Source organism: Pongo pygmaeus, chromosome 1 (genome assembly GCF_028885625.2).
Source record: "Pongo pygmaeus isolate AG05252 chromosome 1, NHGRI_mPonPyg2-v2.0_pri, whole genome shotgun sequence".
Taxonomy (NCBI): Eukaryota; Metazoa; Chordata; class Mammalia; order Primates; family Hominidae; genus Pongo; species Pongo pygmaeus.
In genome coordinates, this window is record NC_072373.2 from 194,579,793 (window position 1) to 194,596,124 (window position 16,332).

At 48.4% G+C, this 16,332-nt stretch overlaps 1 protein-coding gene across 3 annotated transcripts; it reads left to right on the forward strand.

The window, feature by feature from the left end:
* The first annotated feature begins 3,026 nt into the window (after positions 1-3,026).
* TRAPPC3 (trafficking protein particle complex subunit 3) lies at positions 3,027-16,085 on the forward strand. Of its 3 annotated transcripts, none has more exons than XM_054495931.1 (5): positions 3,027-3,322; positions 12,480-12,577; positions 12,827-12,926; positions 14,690-14,872; positions 15,343-16,085. In XM_054495931.1, exons 1-5 carry the CDS (start codon positions 3,281-3,283, stop codon positions 15,460-15,462), a joined length of 543 nt encoding a protein of 180 aa, XP_054351906.1. In that variant the 5' UTR covers positions 3,027-3,280; the 3' UTR covers positions 15,463-16,085. The 3 variants fall into 3 exon arrangements, with proteins under 3 accessions (XP_054351906.1, XP_054351898.1, XP_054351917.1); XM_054495923.2 differs by having other exon boundaries at positions 3,063-3,322; positions 12,803-12,926; XM_054495942.2 differs by lacking the exon at positions 3,027-3,322 and adding an exon at positions 3,354-3,584.
* The last annotated feature ends 247 nt before the right edge of the window (positions 16,086-16,332 follow it).

Below are 16,332 nucleotides of genomic sequence, written 5' to 3' on the forward strand. Positions count from 1 at the left end.
GTAAAAAAAAAATCTTTAAAAAAAGAGTATACTAAAGAAATTTTTGGCCAGGCGGGGTGGCTCACACCTGTAATCCCAGCACTTTGGGAGGCCGAGGTGGGCAGATGACCTGAGGTCAGGAGTTCACGATCAACCTGGCCAACATGTTGAAACCCAGTCTCTATTAAAAATACAAAAACATTAGCCAGGCATGGTGGCACATGCCTGTAGTCCCAGCTACTCAGGAGGCTGAGGCAGGAGAATCACTTGAACCTGGGAGGCAGAGGTTGCAGTGAGCCAAGATCACACCACTGCACTCCAGCCTGGGGGACGGAGCAAGACTCTCTCAAAAATAAAGGAGAAAAAAAAAAAAAAGAAAAAGAAATATGTTTCCATCCTGTTTCCCCTAGGGGAAGAAAGGCAAGGTATCTTCAGCCTCCTAGTTTGGTGGGGCAGGATCCAGGATGAACCTGATGGAGAGATGAAGGAAATCACTGGGAGAGTTAAGAAAGTTAACAAATCTCTCAGAACTGAGGCCCTGGATGCTGATCCCACACCCACAAATTACTGCAGGAAGTGGGAGGGGCCTCACAGTGGGGCCAGAGGAGAGAATAGGCACCACATTCTCACTCCCACCCCAGCCTCAAGGCACTGCCCCAGCCTCAAGGGACTGCAGCAACAAGGGGTCTCTAACCAGCACCGGCCTTCCTGGGGGGCCTCAGCCCCCAGGGCCCACTCCCTGGGGCTGGTGATGCCAGCTGCCCCTCCCCCTCCAGCTCTTGGGGAGGCGGGGAACTCAGATACAGGACTAAATAGGTTCAACCCTTTGGGTTCCCAGGAGAGAGTCTTTGTCTAGAGCCCCTGATAGGAACAGAAAGCTATCCCTTGTGTTGTTTTCTAGGGAGAAGGAGAAGAGGGTGGTGAGGTGACATCTGGTGTTCCAAAATGTCCTGGCCCCTAGAAGTGGTAAGGAGGGTTGGGATTTGGGAATGATGGAAACCTTACTGAGAATCCTTGGAACAGCTGTCTAAGGAGTTTTGTTGTTGTTGTTTTGAGACAAGGTTTCAGTTCTGTAACCCAGGCTGGAGTGCAGTAGTGCAAACATGGCTCACTGCACCCTCCACCTCCTGGGCTCAAGCAATCTTCCCACCTTAACCTTCCTAGTAGCTGGGGGCCACAGGTGCATGCCACAATGCTCAGCTGTTTTTTTTTTTTTTAATTTTATTTATTTTTGTTAAAAAAGTAAATAAACAAAACAGTGGCTATTTCATAACACAATTGCCTTTTTAAAAATTATTTTTTATGGAGATGGGGGTCTCACTATGTTGCCCAGGCTGGTCTCAAACTCCTGGGCTAAAGTGTTCCTCCTGCCTTTGCCTCCCAATGTGCTGGGGTTACTGGCATGAGCCACTGTGCTTGGCCTAAGAAGCCTTTAAGAACCTATCTGAGTGAGGAGGGGATCATATAGATCAACCTGAGATGGTCCCCACCCCCACTGTTAATTCAGGACTAATGACACTGCAAGTCCCAAAGAGAAAGAGACGCCAAGAGGAGGAATCCCAGGCAGAGAGAGGCAAAATCTCAGAGGCTGTTGGACAGGCAGGGAAAGGCTCCACCTCCAGTCTCTCTAGAACCGCCCTGCTTGACAGCAGGCAGGGTGGGGTCGGGTGGCTGGCTGTGAGTGTGACTCAGGTTTCTGTGGGCAGCCAAGGGCAGCCGGCAGGGAGGAGCCCAGACCGACAGACCGGCTGGCCAACTGCAGCTTTCACCTCAGCTGTCCTCTGTCCTGGGAATGCAGAGGGCTCTTCTCTAGCTGAGCTGGCCCTTGGGGGCTAGTTGACCCCTGCTTTCCTCCCCCAACCCCAACCAACCCTCAAGTTCCTTCCCAGAGCCCTCGGCCCTTGGCTCCCTCCCCTGTGGCATTACACAGGATGGAGAGTGAGGGGTCACTGCCTCTAGGGAGGAAACAGAATGTCTGGGGAAAAGGGTATAATAATGATTGGTCCTGCACCCTGAGGGAGGGACTGGGGGAACCCTGGGCATCAGCCTGCAGCCTGAGTGGCCCCCCAGCCCTCCCTAGCCTGGCTGGCTCATGTCTGGACAGGCTGGTTGTCATGGTGAGGGCTAGGGGCCAGAATGCAGCTGCTACAGTCAGGCTACCAGGCCTAAGTGAACAGAGAGTGCTCAGGGACCCCCCAGCCCAGCTTCCTCAGAGTTGACCAGCTGAGAGACCACTGGAGCTGAAACCAAAGAGCTGTGGTCAGGGACTATAGACTTCCCCTTGGTGATGGGTGAGGGTTCAGCCAGCACATTCCCTTCGTGTTTCTGGTGCCTGTTTGTTGGCTTGTTTTTGGAGGGTGGCTGGAAGGGAATACACGTTTCTTTTATGCCTTTTATGCGCCCAAGTGCTGGGCATGCGTGGCTCACCAATCTTTACAACAACTGAGAGAGATTTAGCAACTTGCCTAAAATGGCAACGCTGGGATTAGAACTCAGAACTGACGGCCACGACAGTTAGTGATCTTTGTTTTCTGGGAACCAGGCAGTGTAGCTGTTCTAGGGGAAGGGAGGGGGAGAAAGTAACTTCAACTTTATCTAAAAGATTGGATATTCCATCACGAGGCCACAGGTGGTAGAATGCAGGTGCTGGTATCATTTAGGGTTTGGGAACAGATGGCAGTCTGAAGAGAAAGACACTAGCGAAATGCTTGGCACATAGTAGGTCATTAAATATTTTTCTAATGAAGAAGCCAATTCTGTGTGAGTCATTGCTAGTTTTCTGGGACATCTTGGGAGCTTCTGGAGCCGAATCGCAACAGCGGAAGACGCTAGCTCGAAAGAGGGACTTTCCAAGACCAACCCCGGCGAGAGAGGAATTTGCGGAGCATCATCTCTGAGCCAGGCGAGGGGGGAGGGGGGGGAGGGGGACAAGGGGGAAGCGTGTGTATGACCCAGGATTACCGAAGGCTGCGGACGCCACCCAGCGGCTGGGATGCTGCCCAGGGCAAGCTGGGCTCTACCAGGCAGGCGCGCGCGGAGCACTCCGGGAGTTGTAGTTGACTGCGTTAAGAGGCGGTGCTGCCAAAGGGGCTGTTGGGTGTTGTAGTCTGACGCTTGTTGGGCAGGAGTTGCTCACGTCGGCGGGACCACTAGTCCCGTGGTGCCCCGCGGAAGGCCGCGCAGACGCAGAGTCAGTGCCGGTCGGTCTTGTGGGCTGAGGGTTAGCGGCTAGGCTAGCGGCGTCTGCAGGGGTCGCCGAGCTAACCGGTGGCTAGGCGAGTGGGGCGGGGCGGCCGGCACCATGTCGAGGCAGGCGAACCGTGGCACCGAGAGCAAGAAAATGGTAACTTGGAGCGCGTGACCTCGGCGGGCGGGGCGAAATTGAGGCGTACAGGGAAGGGGCCCGGCGCCGAGCGCGAGGCGCGTTTGGAAAAGGGCCTTCCTGTGAGCTCTGGCAAGGGGAAGCTTCTTGCTGGGTCACTCCAGGGGCGTTCCAGGCAGGTGAGGGGACCGTCGGAGAAGTTCCCCGGAGGAGACCCCTTTCCCGTGGAGACCCCGCCCCCAAGGCCTGAGTGCAGCTCTGTCCTAAGCCAACAACAACGACGGTAATAAATACCAGTAACTGCCACTTACTGCTCTCTTACTGTGTGTTGGGCACCGGGCCACGCACGTTACAGCATCTCAGTTAATCTGCAGAGTAGCCCCTATCAGGTGGATAACATGATTGCCGTTTTACAGCTTGGAGAGCTTACGTAATTTGCCCACATTTACACCTGGGAAGTTAGGATTTGGACCCGTGTTTAACTCCAAAGCTAATGCTTCGGACTGTTAGGCTTTACTCTTAGGCTACAGTGTTTCGTACTGTGGCGTGGGTATTGTGAGAGATGTTCAGATACTGGTCGTGCCAGAAAGGAACGTTTTATTCAATGGGATAAGAGATGGGCCAGAGTAAGCAGTGAGTGGGTGCCCCTATAATGGAATGGGTGGCTCCCTTCTTTCCCAGGGAGTGGTTTGGACACCATATGGTCCTATAAAGTTGGACTAGGGGTTGGGGCTGCAGACTTAGGTCATTTTTCTTTTTTTCTTCCCTCCCTCCCCCCGCCCCCAGACGACGTCTCGCTCTGTCATCCAGGCTGGAGTGCAGTAGCACTAACTTGGCTCACTGCAACCTCTGCCTCCCAGGTTCAAGCAGTTCTCCTGCCTCAGCCTCCCGAGTAGCTGGGATTACAGGTGCCCACCACCACGCCTGGCTAATTTTTGTATTTTTAGTAGAGGTGGGGTTTCACCATGTTGGCCAGGCTGGTCTCGAACTCCTGACCTCAGGTAATCCGCCTGCCTCGGCCTCCCAAAGTGCTGGGATTACAGGCGTGAGCCACCGCGCCCGGCCAATTTTTGTATTTTTAGTAGAGACGGGGTTTCACCATGTTGGCCAGCCTGGTCTCGAACTCGTGGCCTTAAGTGATCTGCCTGTTCGGGCTCCCAAAGTGCTGGGATTACAGGGGTGAGCCACCGCGCCTGGCCAAAAGACGAGAATATTTTGTTAGGAAACAATGTCAGGTAAGGGGAAACACATGGACCTTGGTTGGAATTCTGACTTACTTGATTGATCTTCAATTTCTTTATCTATAAAATGGGGATAGTAATGTCTACCTAATATTAAATGGGATGGTGTAAAATGTGAAGGGCATGGTAAATGTTTCTTTCTCCTTTTCTTATGAGATGAGTAGAGGTCTTCCTGGTTAGTTTTTGTGCTTTGCTCTCATTTTATCCATTTTTTAAACCTGAAATCAATATTGAAATCTTTAACAAAAACCTGCAGACTCTACCCCCAACCCCCAGTATTCTTCGTTTCAGTGAAGTAAGGTAATTAGAGAGGGGCAGCAGCATACTCCTGCCCTCAAGGCTCTTGGAACTCCCTCCCTCTAGATAGTCACTTAGCCCACTCCTGGCTTCATTCATAGTTACTCAAATGTCACCTCCTTTGAGAGGCCTTCTCCTGATTACCTGCCTAATTCTCTAATCTCTAACTCTATGCTGGTTGTCTTCATAGCACTATTTAATTTTAAATGATATACCCAGGCTGGAGTGCAGTGGCATGTTTGAGGCTCATCCAGCCTGACCTCCCAAGTTCAAGCAGTCCTCCTGCCTCAGCCTCCCAAGTAGCTGGTACTATAGGTGTGCACCACCATGCCTGGCTAATTTTTTTTTGTTTTTGGTAGAGCTAGGGGTCTCCCTGTGTTGCCAGGTTGGTCTCGAGGTCTCGAACTCCTGGGCTGAAGCAGTCCCTCCAACTCTGCCTCACAAATTACTGGGATTGCATTTGTGTTCCATTTAAGCTTTCCAAGACCTAATTGTTTTGTTTTGTGTTTTGAGAGAGTCTTGCTCTGTCACCTAGGCTGGAGTGCAGTGGCCCGATCTCAGCTCACTGCAGCCTCCACCTCCTAGGTTCAAAAGATTCTCCTGCCTCAGCCTCCCGAGTAGCTAGGATTACAGGCACCCACCACTATGCCCGGCTAATTTTTGTATTCCCAGGTTGGTCTCAAACTCCTGACCTCAAGTGATCTCTCCACCTCAGCCTTTCACAGTGCTGGGATTACAGGTATGAGCCACTGCACCCAGCCTTCGTTTTTTGTTTCTTGAAGCACCAAAAGCACAGATTTATTGAAATGAAAGTAACTCCATAGAGCAGGAGTAGCCTCAAGCAAACGGCTCAAGAGCGACCTAAATTGTTAATATGCCCAAGTAACTAGATTTTAGTCTGTGCAAACAGAAACAGCCCTTTTGTCCAATAAACTTTTCCTTAGCCCCAACTATATGCAGAGCTCTGTGCTAGATGCTGTGGGAGATGCAAGGATGAAGTCCTAGTCCCTAACTTTGAGAAACACATACTGTGTGAGGGAGACAGAAATGTATACCATATATACTGTGTATCTTCTAGCAGTGGAAAAATAAACAGAAATGTATGCCATACAGAGGTGTAGTACCGCCTGCACCTGAGTTCTGGTTCCACCACTTGCCATGTTACCTCGGGCAAGTTTGTTCATTGTTCTAGCATCAGCTTAAATCATCTTTTTTTTTTTTTTTTTTTTTAAATGAAGTAGGCTGGGTGCAGTGGCTCATGCCTGTAATCCCAGCACTTTGGGAGGCTAAGGCGGGCGGATCACGAGGTCAGGAGATGGAGACCAGGGTGAAACCCCGTCTCTACTAAAAATACAAAAAATTAGCTGGGCGCGGTGGCGGGCGTCTGTAGTCCCAGCTACTCAGGAGGCTGAGGCAGGAGAATGGCGTGAACCCGGGAGGCGGAGCTTGCAGTGAGCTGAGATTGCACCACTGCACTCTAGCCTGGGTGACAGAGTGAGACTCCATCTCAAAAAAAAAAAAAAGACCGAGACCATCCTGGCCAACATGGTGAAACCCTATCTCTACTAAAAATACAAAAATTAGCTGGGTGTGGTGGTGCACGCCTGTAGTCCCAGCTACTTGGGAGGCTGAGGCAAGAGAATCAATCGCTTGAACCCGGGAGGCGGAGATTGCAGTGATCTGAAATGGTGCCATGGCACTCCAGCCTGGCGACAGAGCGACACTCCATCTCAAAATAATAAATAAAAAGGCCGGGTGCTGTGGCTCACGCCTGTAATCCCAGCACTTTGGGAGGCCGAGGCGGGTGGATCACGAGGTCAGGAGATTGAGACCATCCTGGCTAACACAGTGAAACCCCGTCTCTACTAAAAATACAAAAAAAAAAAGTTAGCCGGGCGTGGTGGCGGGCGCCTGTAGTCCCAGCTACTCGGAGGCTGAGGCAGGATAATAGCGTAAACCCGGGAGGCGGAGCTTGCAGTGAACCGAGGTCGCGCTACTGCACTCCAGCCTGGGTGAAAGTGCGAGACTCTGTCTCAAAACAAAAATAAAGAAATGAAGTAATAATAGTACCTATATTATAGGGTTGTTCTGAGGATTGAGAGAATGCATGTAAAGCTAGCAGTGTAATGGTGTGCTCAGAACACAGTTGACACTCAATAAGTGTCCTCTAGATGTGTTATTAGTAAAGCTAGCAGCCTTCGTGTGCCTGTACGGGGGATGGCTCTGGAATCCCGTGGACAATGAGACCTGCCCTTCTTTTGTGTTGGCTTACTGTGACCCAACCCAGTGTCTATTCCCCTGAGCTCAGGTGAGCTATTACTTAAGTAGTAGCACTTAGAGTCTCCATGACAGAAGGCTGGAGGGTAAGAGAGTTGGCTGGATTTAGTCTTGCTATTGATCCTCCTCCAGCTGCTAGAGGGGATTCACACTGGATTACCTATTTTGACAAAAATAGTATGAGTCTTGGAGCATTGGCTCTAAGGATCAGCCTCCTGGCCGGGCATGGTGGCTCACACCTGTAGTCCCTGCACTTTGGGAGGTGGAGGCGGGCGGATCACAAAGTCAGGAGATTGAGACCATCCTGGCTAACACGGTGAAACCCCATCTCTACTTAAAAAAAAAAATACAAAAATTAGCCGGGTGTGGTGGTGGGCGCCTATAGTCCCAGCTACTCTGGAGGCTGAGGCAGGAGAATGGCATGAACCCAGGAGGCGGAGCTTGCAGTGAGTCAAGATTGCGCTACTGCACTCCATCCTGTGAGACAGAGGGAGACTCCGTCTCAAAAAAAAAAAAAAAAAAAAAAGATCAGCCTCCTTAAGGAGATTTGACATTTTGTTTGGGGCACTAACCGGAAGAAAGGCCTCCTGGAAACTGTCAAGTGGTGTCTCACCTGACCGTAGAGCTGGTTTCATTTACTTTGTTCAGGTTGTGCCTGAAGTACTTGGAGATCATGTTAGCATAGCTGCTATAAATCCTGTGGTATCTTATCTGCAAAGCACATTCAAGTCCATTATCTTACTAGATCCTACCAGCAACCCTGTGAATGGCATGACAGATTTTATTGTTTTACTGTTACTTTTTTTGAGTTAGAAGATTGAGGCTTAGCCCAGTGAGTTGATTTACCTAAGTACTCATAGTTGTTAAGCAGCAAGTCCAGACTCAGGATCAGGCTTTCAGGATCTTGCTGTGTCGTCCAGGCTGGAATGCAATGGTGTAATCACAATTCACTGCAGCCTTGACTTCTCAGGCTCAAGCCATCCTCTCACCTCAGCCTCCCAAGTAGCTGGGACTACAGGCATGCACCACCATGCCCAGCTAATTTGTTCTATTTTTTATAAAGATGGGGTCTCACTGTGTTTCCTAGGCCAGTCTCAAACTCCTGGGCTCAGGTGACCACTTCCGACCCCTGCCTCGGCCTCCCAAAGTGCTGGGATTATAGGCATGAGCCACCATGCCCAGCCAGAAAGTTGTTTATATTGATTCAAAATCTCCTTCCTTCTTTATTACTTGCTCTCCTTTTTTTTTTTTTTTTTTTGGAGACAGGGTTTCGCTCTTGTCTCCCAGGCTGGAGTGCAGTGGCATGATCTTGGCTTACCACAACCCCTGCCTCCTGGGTTCAAGCAATTCTCCTGCCACAGCCTACCAAGTAGCTGGGATTACAGGCGCCTACCACCACGCCTGGCTAATTTTTGTATTTTTAGTAGAGACGGGGTTTCACCGTGTTGGCCAGGCTCGTCTCGAACTCCTGACCTCAGGTGATCCGCCCGCCTCGGCCTCCCAAAGTGCTGTACTTGCCCTCCTTGAACCTAGTTCAGGGTGCGCTCTAGCACCACACCACATGGAACCAGTTTAAGAATGAAAATAAGTATGTATTTCTTGAGTACCTGCTGTGTAGCAGGTGCTCCACAAACATTATCTGATTGGAATTTCATTGAAATTGCACAGTAACTCTGAAAGGCAGGTAACGTTGTCACCATTTTACAGATGGGAAAAAGTAATGTTCAGGAAGATTAAGCAGCAGCTTAGGATAACAAAGCTTTTTACAGGATAATGCTCAACTATAAGAAGGCTGTTGAGTCTCAGTTACTTAACCCATCATCTGTAAAATGGGGATGAATAATATTTGTTCTGCTAACCTCTCATGGTTGTTATGAGAAACTGTTACAAAAATAGATGTGTTGCAGAAGCAATTCATGTTTCTGGTGGTAGTGGAGATGTGGTGCTTATGTTCAGTGAAGAGATTGGGCTGGTTGACCTTTATGACCCCATGAAAACTTTTGTTTTAAAGGTCACAAGGGCTGAAAACCCAGGTCTTCAGACTCTGCAACCTCCTGTCACTTATCTGATTTCCTCTTCTGTTCTCTCTTGCTTACTCCTCTCTAAGGCCAACAGTCTCCCGCTGTTTCTCAAACACACCAGGCATACTTGTACCTCAGGATCTTTAGAATTAGTGCCTAGAATTTTTTCTAGACCAGCTATCTATCCAGATATCTTCATGGCTTACCAAATGTCACCTTAGTGAGGCCTTCCCTGATTATTCAATTAAAATTAACCACCCCCCCCAACACACACACTCATGTAAATATCCCTTAATCTGTTTCTGTGCTTTATTTTTCTCCGTAGCACCTATCACCATCTGGTAAATCATGTATTTTACTTGGCTGTATTGTCTCTCCCCTTCCTGTTAGATAGCCCGGTACACAGTAAATGTTGAATCAGTGATTTCTTTTCATTATACCATAGCCCACTCCTATTTTATTTGTTTATATTTATTTTTATTTTTATTTTTTGAGACAGGGTCTCAGTCTTTTACCTAGGCAGGAGTACAGTGGTACAATTACGGTTCACTGTAGGCTGGACGTCCCAGGCTCAAGCCATCCTCCTGCCTCAGCCTCCCGAGTAGCTGAGACTATAGGCATCCAACACCATGCCTGGCTGATTTTTAAAATTTTTTGTAAAGTTGGGAGTCTCACTATTTACCCAGGCTGGTCTCAAATTCCTGGGCTCAAGTGATCCTCCCACCTCAGCCTCCCAAAGTGCCGGGATTACCAGCATGAGCCACTGCACCTGGCCCTCCCTTCTATTTTTAAAGCATAAAGGCCTTTAAGTTATACATTTATGTCACTCAGTTCCACAGAGGCTTGGTTTGTAATTGAAGATGAAGATAGACTTGCAAATCGAGAGAGGGTATGGAGAGCCTAACTCAGGGATCCCATTCCAAGATCCCAGGTATATGGATTCCATGACCACCAACAGATCTGTCCAGGACCTTGATTGTTCTTATTGGTAAATAGGAGGTAGCTGCATGTATAAGGTGCTTGATAACATCATGGTTTGCTTGTTACTTGGCATCATGGTGGCCTGAGGCTCTTGGAGTCTCCATCCAAGGGCTCATTAATAATGGAATGAAAGCTCTCCTGATTTAATGCAGTGGTGCCAATTCTCTGGACTGGTAACTGCTGGATTGTTTCCATCCATTCATGCTCAAACCATTCTAGTGCCAAGCCCTTGACTTTACTAAAAAAAAATCCTTCCCCTCCTTAACAGCTTCCCCTTAATTGCCATATTTGGTAAATAGTCTCTTGGAGACACTGATCTGACTGTTTATTTGAGTTCAAAGGGCCTCCTGATCCTGAAACTGATTTTCTTTGACTCTAGTGCAGCTAAGTTTTTTGGGTATTTTGGTTTTTTTTTTCTTCTGTTTTTGTTTTTATTGAGGAGGGCTTATTAATACTGCAGTTGTGGGGAAGAGTGGATAGGTTGACCATTGGCTTGGAAACCTTTGATTTTTTTTCTCCCCAAATTACTTTTGGCAATAATTAGCTGTTTGTCCTTGGACACGTTCTTTTTTTTTTTGGAGATGGAGTCTTGCTCTGTTGCCCAGGCTGGAGTGCAGTGACGCGATCTCGGCTCACTGCAACCTCCTCCTCCCAGGTTCTAGCGATTCTCCTGCCTCAGCCTCCTGAGTAGCTGGGATTATAGGCACGCGCCACCATGCCCAGCTAATTTTTGTATTTTTAGTAGAGACGGGGTTTCACTGTGTTAGCCAGGATGGTCTCAATCTCTTGACCTTGTGATCTGCCTGCCTCGGACTCCCAAAGTGCTGGGATTACAGGCGTGAGCCACCGCGCCCAGCCTCCTTGGGCACATTCTTTAACCATTCTGGGTCTCAGTTGCCTCGTCTCTAAAGTGGGATTAATTCCTGCCTTTCCTGGATTACTGTGTTATCATGGGATAGATAATGAGATACAAGTAGAACGCAGTATTTAAGCAAAAGGCATTCAAATTATTATTCTTGTAGTGCCCCCATCATGAGGCCATGGGGATGGCATGAGGAGCATTGGAACCTCAGAGCCTGGGCTTTTACATTTCTTAGACTTTCTTCCCCAGAAAACTTGAAGAGAGGAAGGTTCTTTGCTTCAAATCTGACAAGTCTCCATTCAGAAGGAAGAGTGTGGGTGGTTATCTTGATTTTTCAGCCTTATTTCTGAGTTAATTCATTGGTCCAGATGTGCTGTTAATATGTTTCTCACTTTAACCCTGATAATGCCTTTCCCCCTGCCTGCTGCTTTCATTCTGTAGTCTTGGTATTTGTCACTTATTTCACCTTCTAAATCAATTTCTTGGTAGATAAGTGACAGAATTCTTTTTTTTTTTTGACGGAGTCTCGCTCGTCGCCCAGGCTGGAGTGCAGTGGCACGATCTCGGCTCACTGCAAGCTCCGCCTCCCGGGTTCATGCGATTCTCCTGCCTCAGCCTCCCGAGTAGCTGGGACTACAGGCACCCGCCACCATGCCCAGCTAATTTTTTGTATTTTTAGTAGAGATGGGGTTTCACTGTGTTAGTCAGGATGGTCTCAATCTCCTGACCTCGTGATCCACCCACCTTGGCCTCCCAAAGTGCTGGGATTACAGGCATGAGCCACTGCTCCCGGCCCCAGAATTCTTTATGTGAGAAAGAGTTTCTGTGATTTTAACTGCTATTGTAATAGAAACCAGTTGATTCTGAAGGGTCGCCTCTTTTCCTGGAAATATTTTGGCTGTGTGTTAAGAGGAACATTATCTTCTTCCATGCTGGTGACTTTGGAAAGAGGTTGTCATCAGTGCAATGAACTTGGTCTGGGACTTCCTTCCCCACGGACTGGGCCCCTGGGTCCTCTGTTGCTCCTGGGAGGGGCCTTGGTAGTGCAGTTTACTCTAGGCCAGGACATTCTAAGACATGCGGAAGCCATTGGTCATACCTGCCAGCAACAGAGATTAGTTTGTAAATGTCTGTTTCAGGTGTTTCACAGCATCTAGTGAATGACTGTTGCTCCCATAGCAGATTCTGGTGACCTGATCTTAGGCTTGACAGCTGTGGTGGAGACTTGGGTTGGCAGAAGCCTACCTTGGTGTGTTGGAAGAGTGATTGCTTAGTGCATGAAGTGCCTTTTACAGCCCGTTTTGCAGTAGTTCTGGCTGCAGCCCTGCTGCTTTGACCTTGCAGGCCAAATTTCGTGGCTCCTCCAAAGGGGATGATGTTCTTTCCCTCCAGACACAGTTAGAGGGAATCCTGACAGTTGCATCAAGGCTGATCCAGACTCTCACCACACTTTCTCTTTTGTGCTGCTTGGTCCTGACTGCCTTTTGCATCTCTTTTAGAGCTCTGAGCTCTTCACCCTGACCTATGGTGCCCTGGTCACCCAGCTATGCAAGGACTATGAAAATGATGAAGATGTGAATAAACAGCTGGACAAAATGTGAGTGAGCTCCTTCACAGGAGAGACAGAAATGGGGCCTCCCAGCACACTGAGTCTACATTGTCCTTTAGAGCTTAAAACAGGGTTCTCTCTCTTTCTCAGCCAACATTTTGGGTACATTTCTCACTAAACTCATTTACTGGGATGTTTTTGAGATTATCCCCATTTTCTCTTTACCACCAACAACCTTATGTTCAAACATAAGACATTTAGACTCCATTGTAGTCTCTTCTCTAACTTCCTTCCCAGGGGCTTTAACATTGGAGTCCGGCTGATTGAAGATTTCTTGGCTCGGTCAAATGTCGGGAGGTGCCATGACTTTCGGGAAACTGCGGATGTCATTGCCAAGGTCATTATTCTGGGCCACCTGTCCATGCTGAAGAATTGCTGCTGGGAGGCACTGCTTACCACTCTTTCTGTCTCCCTTAGAGAGGCCTTTAATCTCCCAAAAGACTGGCTAGGCAGCTCTTTGGGTCAAAAAAGCATTCCAGGTTGTTAGGGAATAGCATAAATTATTTAATCCCTGTGGATTAAAGCCCCACTGAAATCAAAGCCTGAGCTTTTCCACTGTGAAGGTGTAGCAGAGTAAGCATGGGGGTAAAGAATACAGACTCAGTCGGGCGCGGTGGCTCACGTCTGTAGTGGTGGCTCACGTCCTAGCACTTTGGGAGGCCAAGGCGGGTGGATCACAAGATCAGGAGTTCAAGACCAGCCTGGCCAAGATGGTGAAACCCCATCTCTACTAAAAATACAAAAGTTTGCTGGGCGTGGTGGCGGGCACCTGTAATCCCAGGTACTCAGGAGGCTGAGGCAGAGAATTGCTTGAACCCAGGAGGCGGAGGTTGCAGTGAGCTGAGATCACATCACTGCATTCCATCCTGGGTAACAGAGCAAGACTCCATCTCAAAAAAAAAAAAAAAAAAAAAAGAATACAGACTCACAAACCTGGCTCTGGTACTTACTAGTTTTGTGTTTTTAGATAAGTTACTTTAAATTTCTTTAATTACCAGTGACCTCATCTTCTTTTTTTCTTTTCTTTTCTTTTTTTTTTTTTTGAGGTGGAGTCTCGCTCTTGTTGCCCAGGCTAGAGTGCAATGGCACGATCTCGGCTCACCACACCCTCCGCCCCCCAGGTTCAAATGATTCTCCCACCTCAGCCTCCCGAGTAGCTGCGATTACAGGCATGCACCACCAGGCCCGGCTAATTTTAATTTTGTATTTTTAGTAGAGATGGGGTTTCTCCATGTTGGTCAGGCTGGTCTCGAACTCCCGACCTCAGGTGATCTGCCCACCTCGGCCTCCCAAAGTGCTAGGATTACAAGCACGAGCCACTGCGCCGGGCACCAGTTACCTCATCTTTAACGTGAAGAAAATAAGAGCTACCCCCAGGGCTGTTTTGAGAAGTAAATGAATAATGGACATGAACATTTAGGTAAAATGCTAGTGTTTAGCATAGTGTTGTGCATATAGTAAATGTTTACTACTACTAGTATTAGTGCTATCTATTATAGTATTAATAAATGACATAGCACCCATAACTTTGTGGTGTCAGTTACTTAAAAGTTGGTCTTTCTGTTGTAAGCTTGCTGGTCATATCCAAATCCTAAAGAGGATTGACAGTGGAGAGAGCTTTGTGAGAGTTTGGAATTAGGAGGGTGGATAGGGTAGGACTTTTTCTCTGCCCAGTAATGTGTGTTCACTTTCAAGAAGGTGCATTCAGGTAGCACAGACAGAGGACAGGGAAGTGGGTTAGGGCCTCTGCACTCAGGCAGCTACCGTGTTGAGAAACCAGTGCTCCCTTCCACTGAGAAGTACAGGCAGACACTGAGTGAGTTGTTGCTTACTTGTATGATGCCTAGGAAAGAAAAATGTTTCTGGGAAAACAAAACAAAACAAAGCGACAGCCAAAATTGTATGATGCCATGAAGGAGAGGGGTGCAGCATCATGTACAGATGCTTCTCCTTTGTTGCCCTGAGTATCTAAGTGTCATCTTGCGGAGGCCACAGGTTTGTTCCTGAGCCACTTAATTCCCCTTTGCCAGTTCTGTCACCTTCCCTATGGTACAGTTCCTGCTGCTCTTCCCCAAAGTGCTGTTGTGTGTCCCCTGACAGGTGGCGTTCAAGATGTACTTGGGCATCACTCCAAGCATTACTAATTGGAGCCCAGCTGGTGATGAATTCTCCCTCATTTTGGAAAATAACCCTTTGGTGGACTTTGTGGAACTTCCTGATAACCACTCATCCCTTATTTATTCCAATCTCTTGTGTGGGGTGTTGCGGGGAGCTTTGGAGATGGTGAGTGCAACTCTTTATCTTCTGGGACACCTGAAATGCAATAGGGACTTGATAAGTGTTTAAATGAATGAAAGAGAGAAAAGAAAGGGCTTTGGCTTACTCCAGCGCTTTACTGCCTGAGATGGTGATGCTGCTGAGGTAGGATCCAAGTCGGACGTCTTTACATGGTGATACTCCTCCATACCAGGCTGGAAGGTGGTGCTGTCAGTCCCCAAAGCCCAGGAACAGCCATTCTCAGATAGGCTTATTTGGTGACAGTCTCATTCTTGGGTATTCTTTGCTAAGTTTCTCCTTAAGGGTTGGAGCCATTGTCTTATGCAACGGAACGTTGGCGCTGTCAGTCCTGTCCTTGTGGGAAACCAGCCCCCATTTTTTGGCTGCTGTGGATGAGTCAGTTATGCCCCATCCCCACTGGTTCCCTAGAGACTGTGGCCAGGCAGCTACCCCTTCATTTTCCCGCTGTCCCTCAGGTCCAGATGGCTGTGGAGGCCAAGTTTGTCCAGGACACCCTGAAAGGAGACGGTGTGACAGAAATACGGATGAGATTCATCAGGCGGATTGAGGACAATCTTCCAGCTGGAGAGGAATAACCATCCCTAGGACTCGAGGATAGCCAGCAGGAGCACTGTTGGAATCAGCAGGCCTCTGTGCTCCCTCTGCCCTCCAGAACTCAGTGACTCTTGAACATGGATGTTATATATTCTTATAACCTGTTTCCATTCTCCATTCAAATAAAGAGCAGACTGCGATATAGTCCATTTACCCCATGTGTGCACATTCAGGAGCGACAGTCTCTGCCCCCATTCCCTTGAGAGGGGCTGGATGTAATCACCCTTGGTTGGACTAGAAAGAGCTCAAACCATTTTACATTCCTGTTTGAATTTTTCCAAAGCAAAACTCACTTTGACCCCATTAAGAGGCAAGCCTGGCACATCTATCCCTGGGCCTTTAGAAAGCCATTTGCCTCAAATGGCTATAGGGTTGTGGGGTGGAGGGAGCAAGGGCTGGGAGGGAGTGGGGAGGAATTGCTAGCTGTAGTGTGACACATTGTAGTGTTTGCCAGGAAAGGAGCCAGTCATGCCGGAAACACTGACTTCTGGGAAGCCACCCAGGTCTCATTCCTCCCTGCTGTTTGGAGGCAACATCTCCTCTTTTTACAGAGGGTACATCCTTTTTTCTTACAAATTCAATAAAGACACATTCTTGAGTGAAATCCCAATCATGTCCTGTTTTCTTTCTGCTTATCCCCAGGTGTTTTGTTACAATGGTGTGAGGAGACCAGGTAGGTTCATGGGCCCTGTCTTTCTTTGACTTGGTTTAGCAGTGGCTTCTCTCCACAGACGAGAATCTGGGAAACCTGGGAGCCAGTATAAGCAACTGAAGTCCCTTCAGAGTCGCTTTTGGCTCTAGTGTGTGCAGCAAAATCTAGAAGCAGACCATTATTCCAGACATACCTAAAA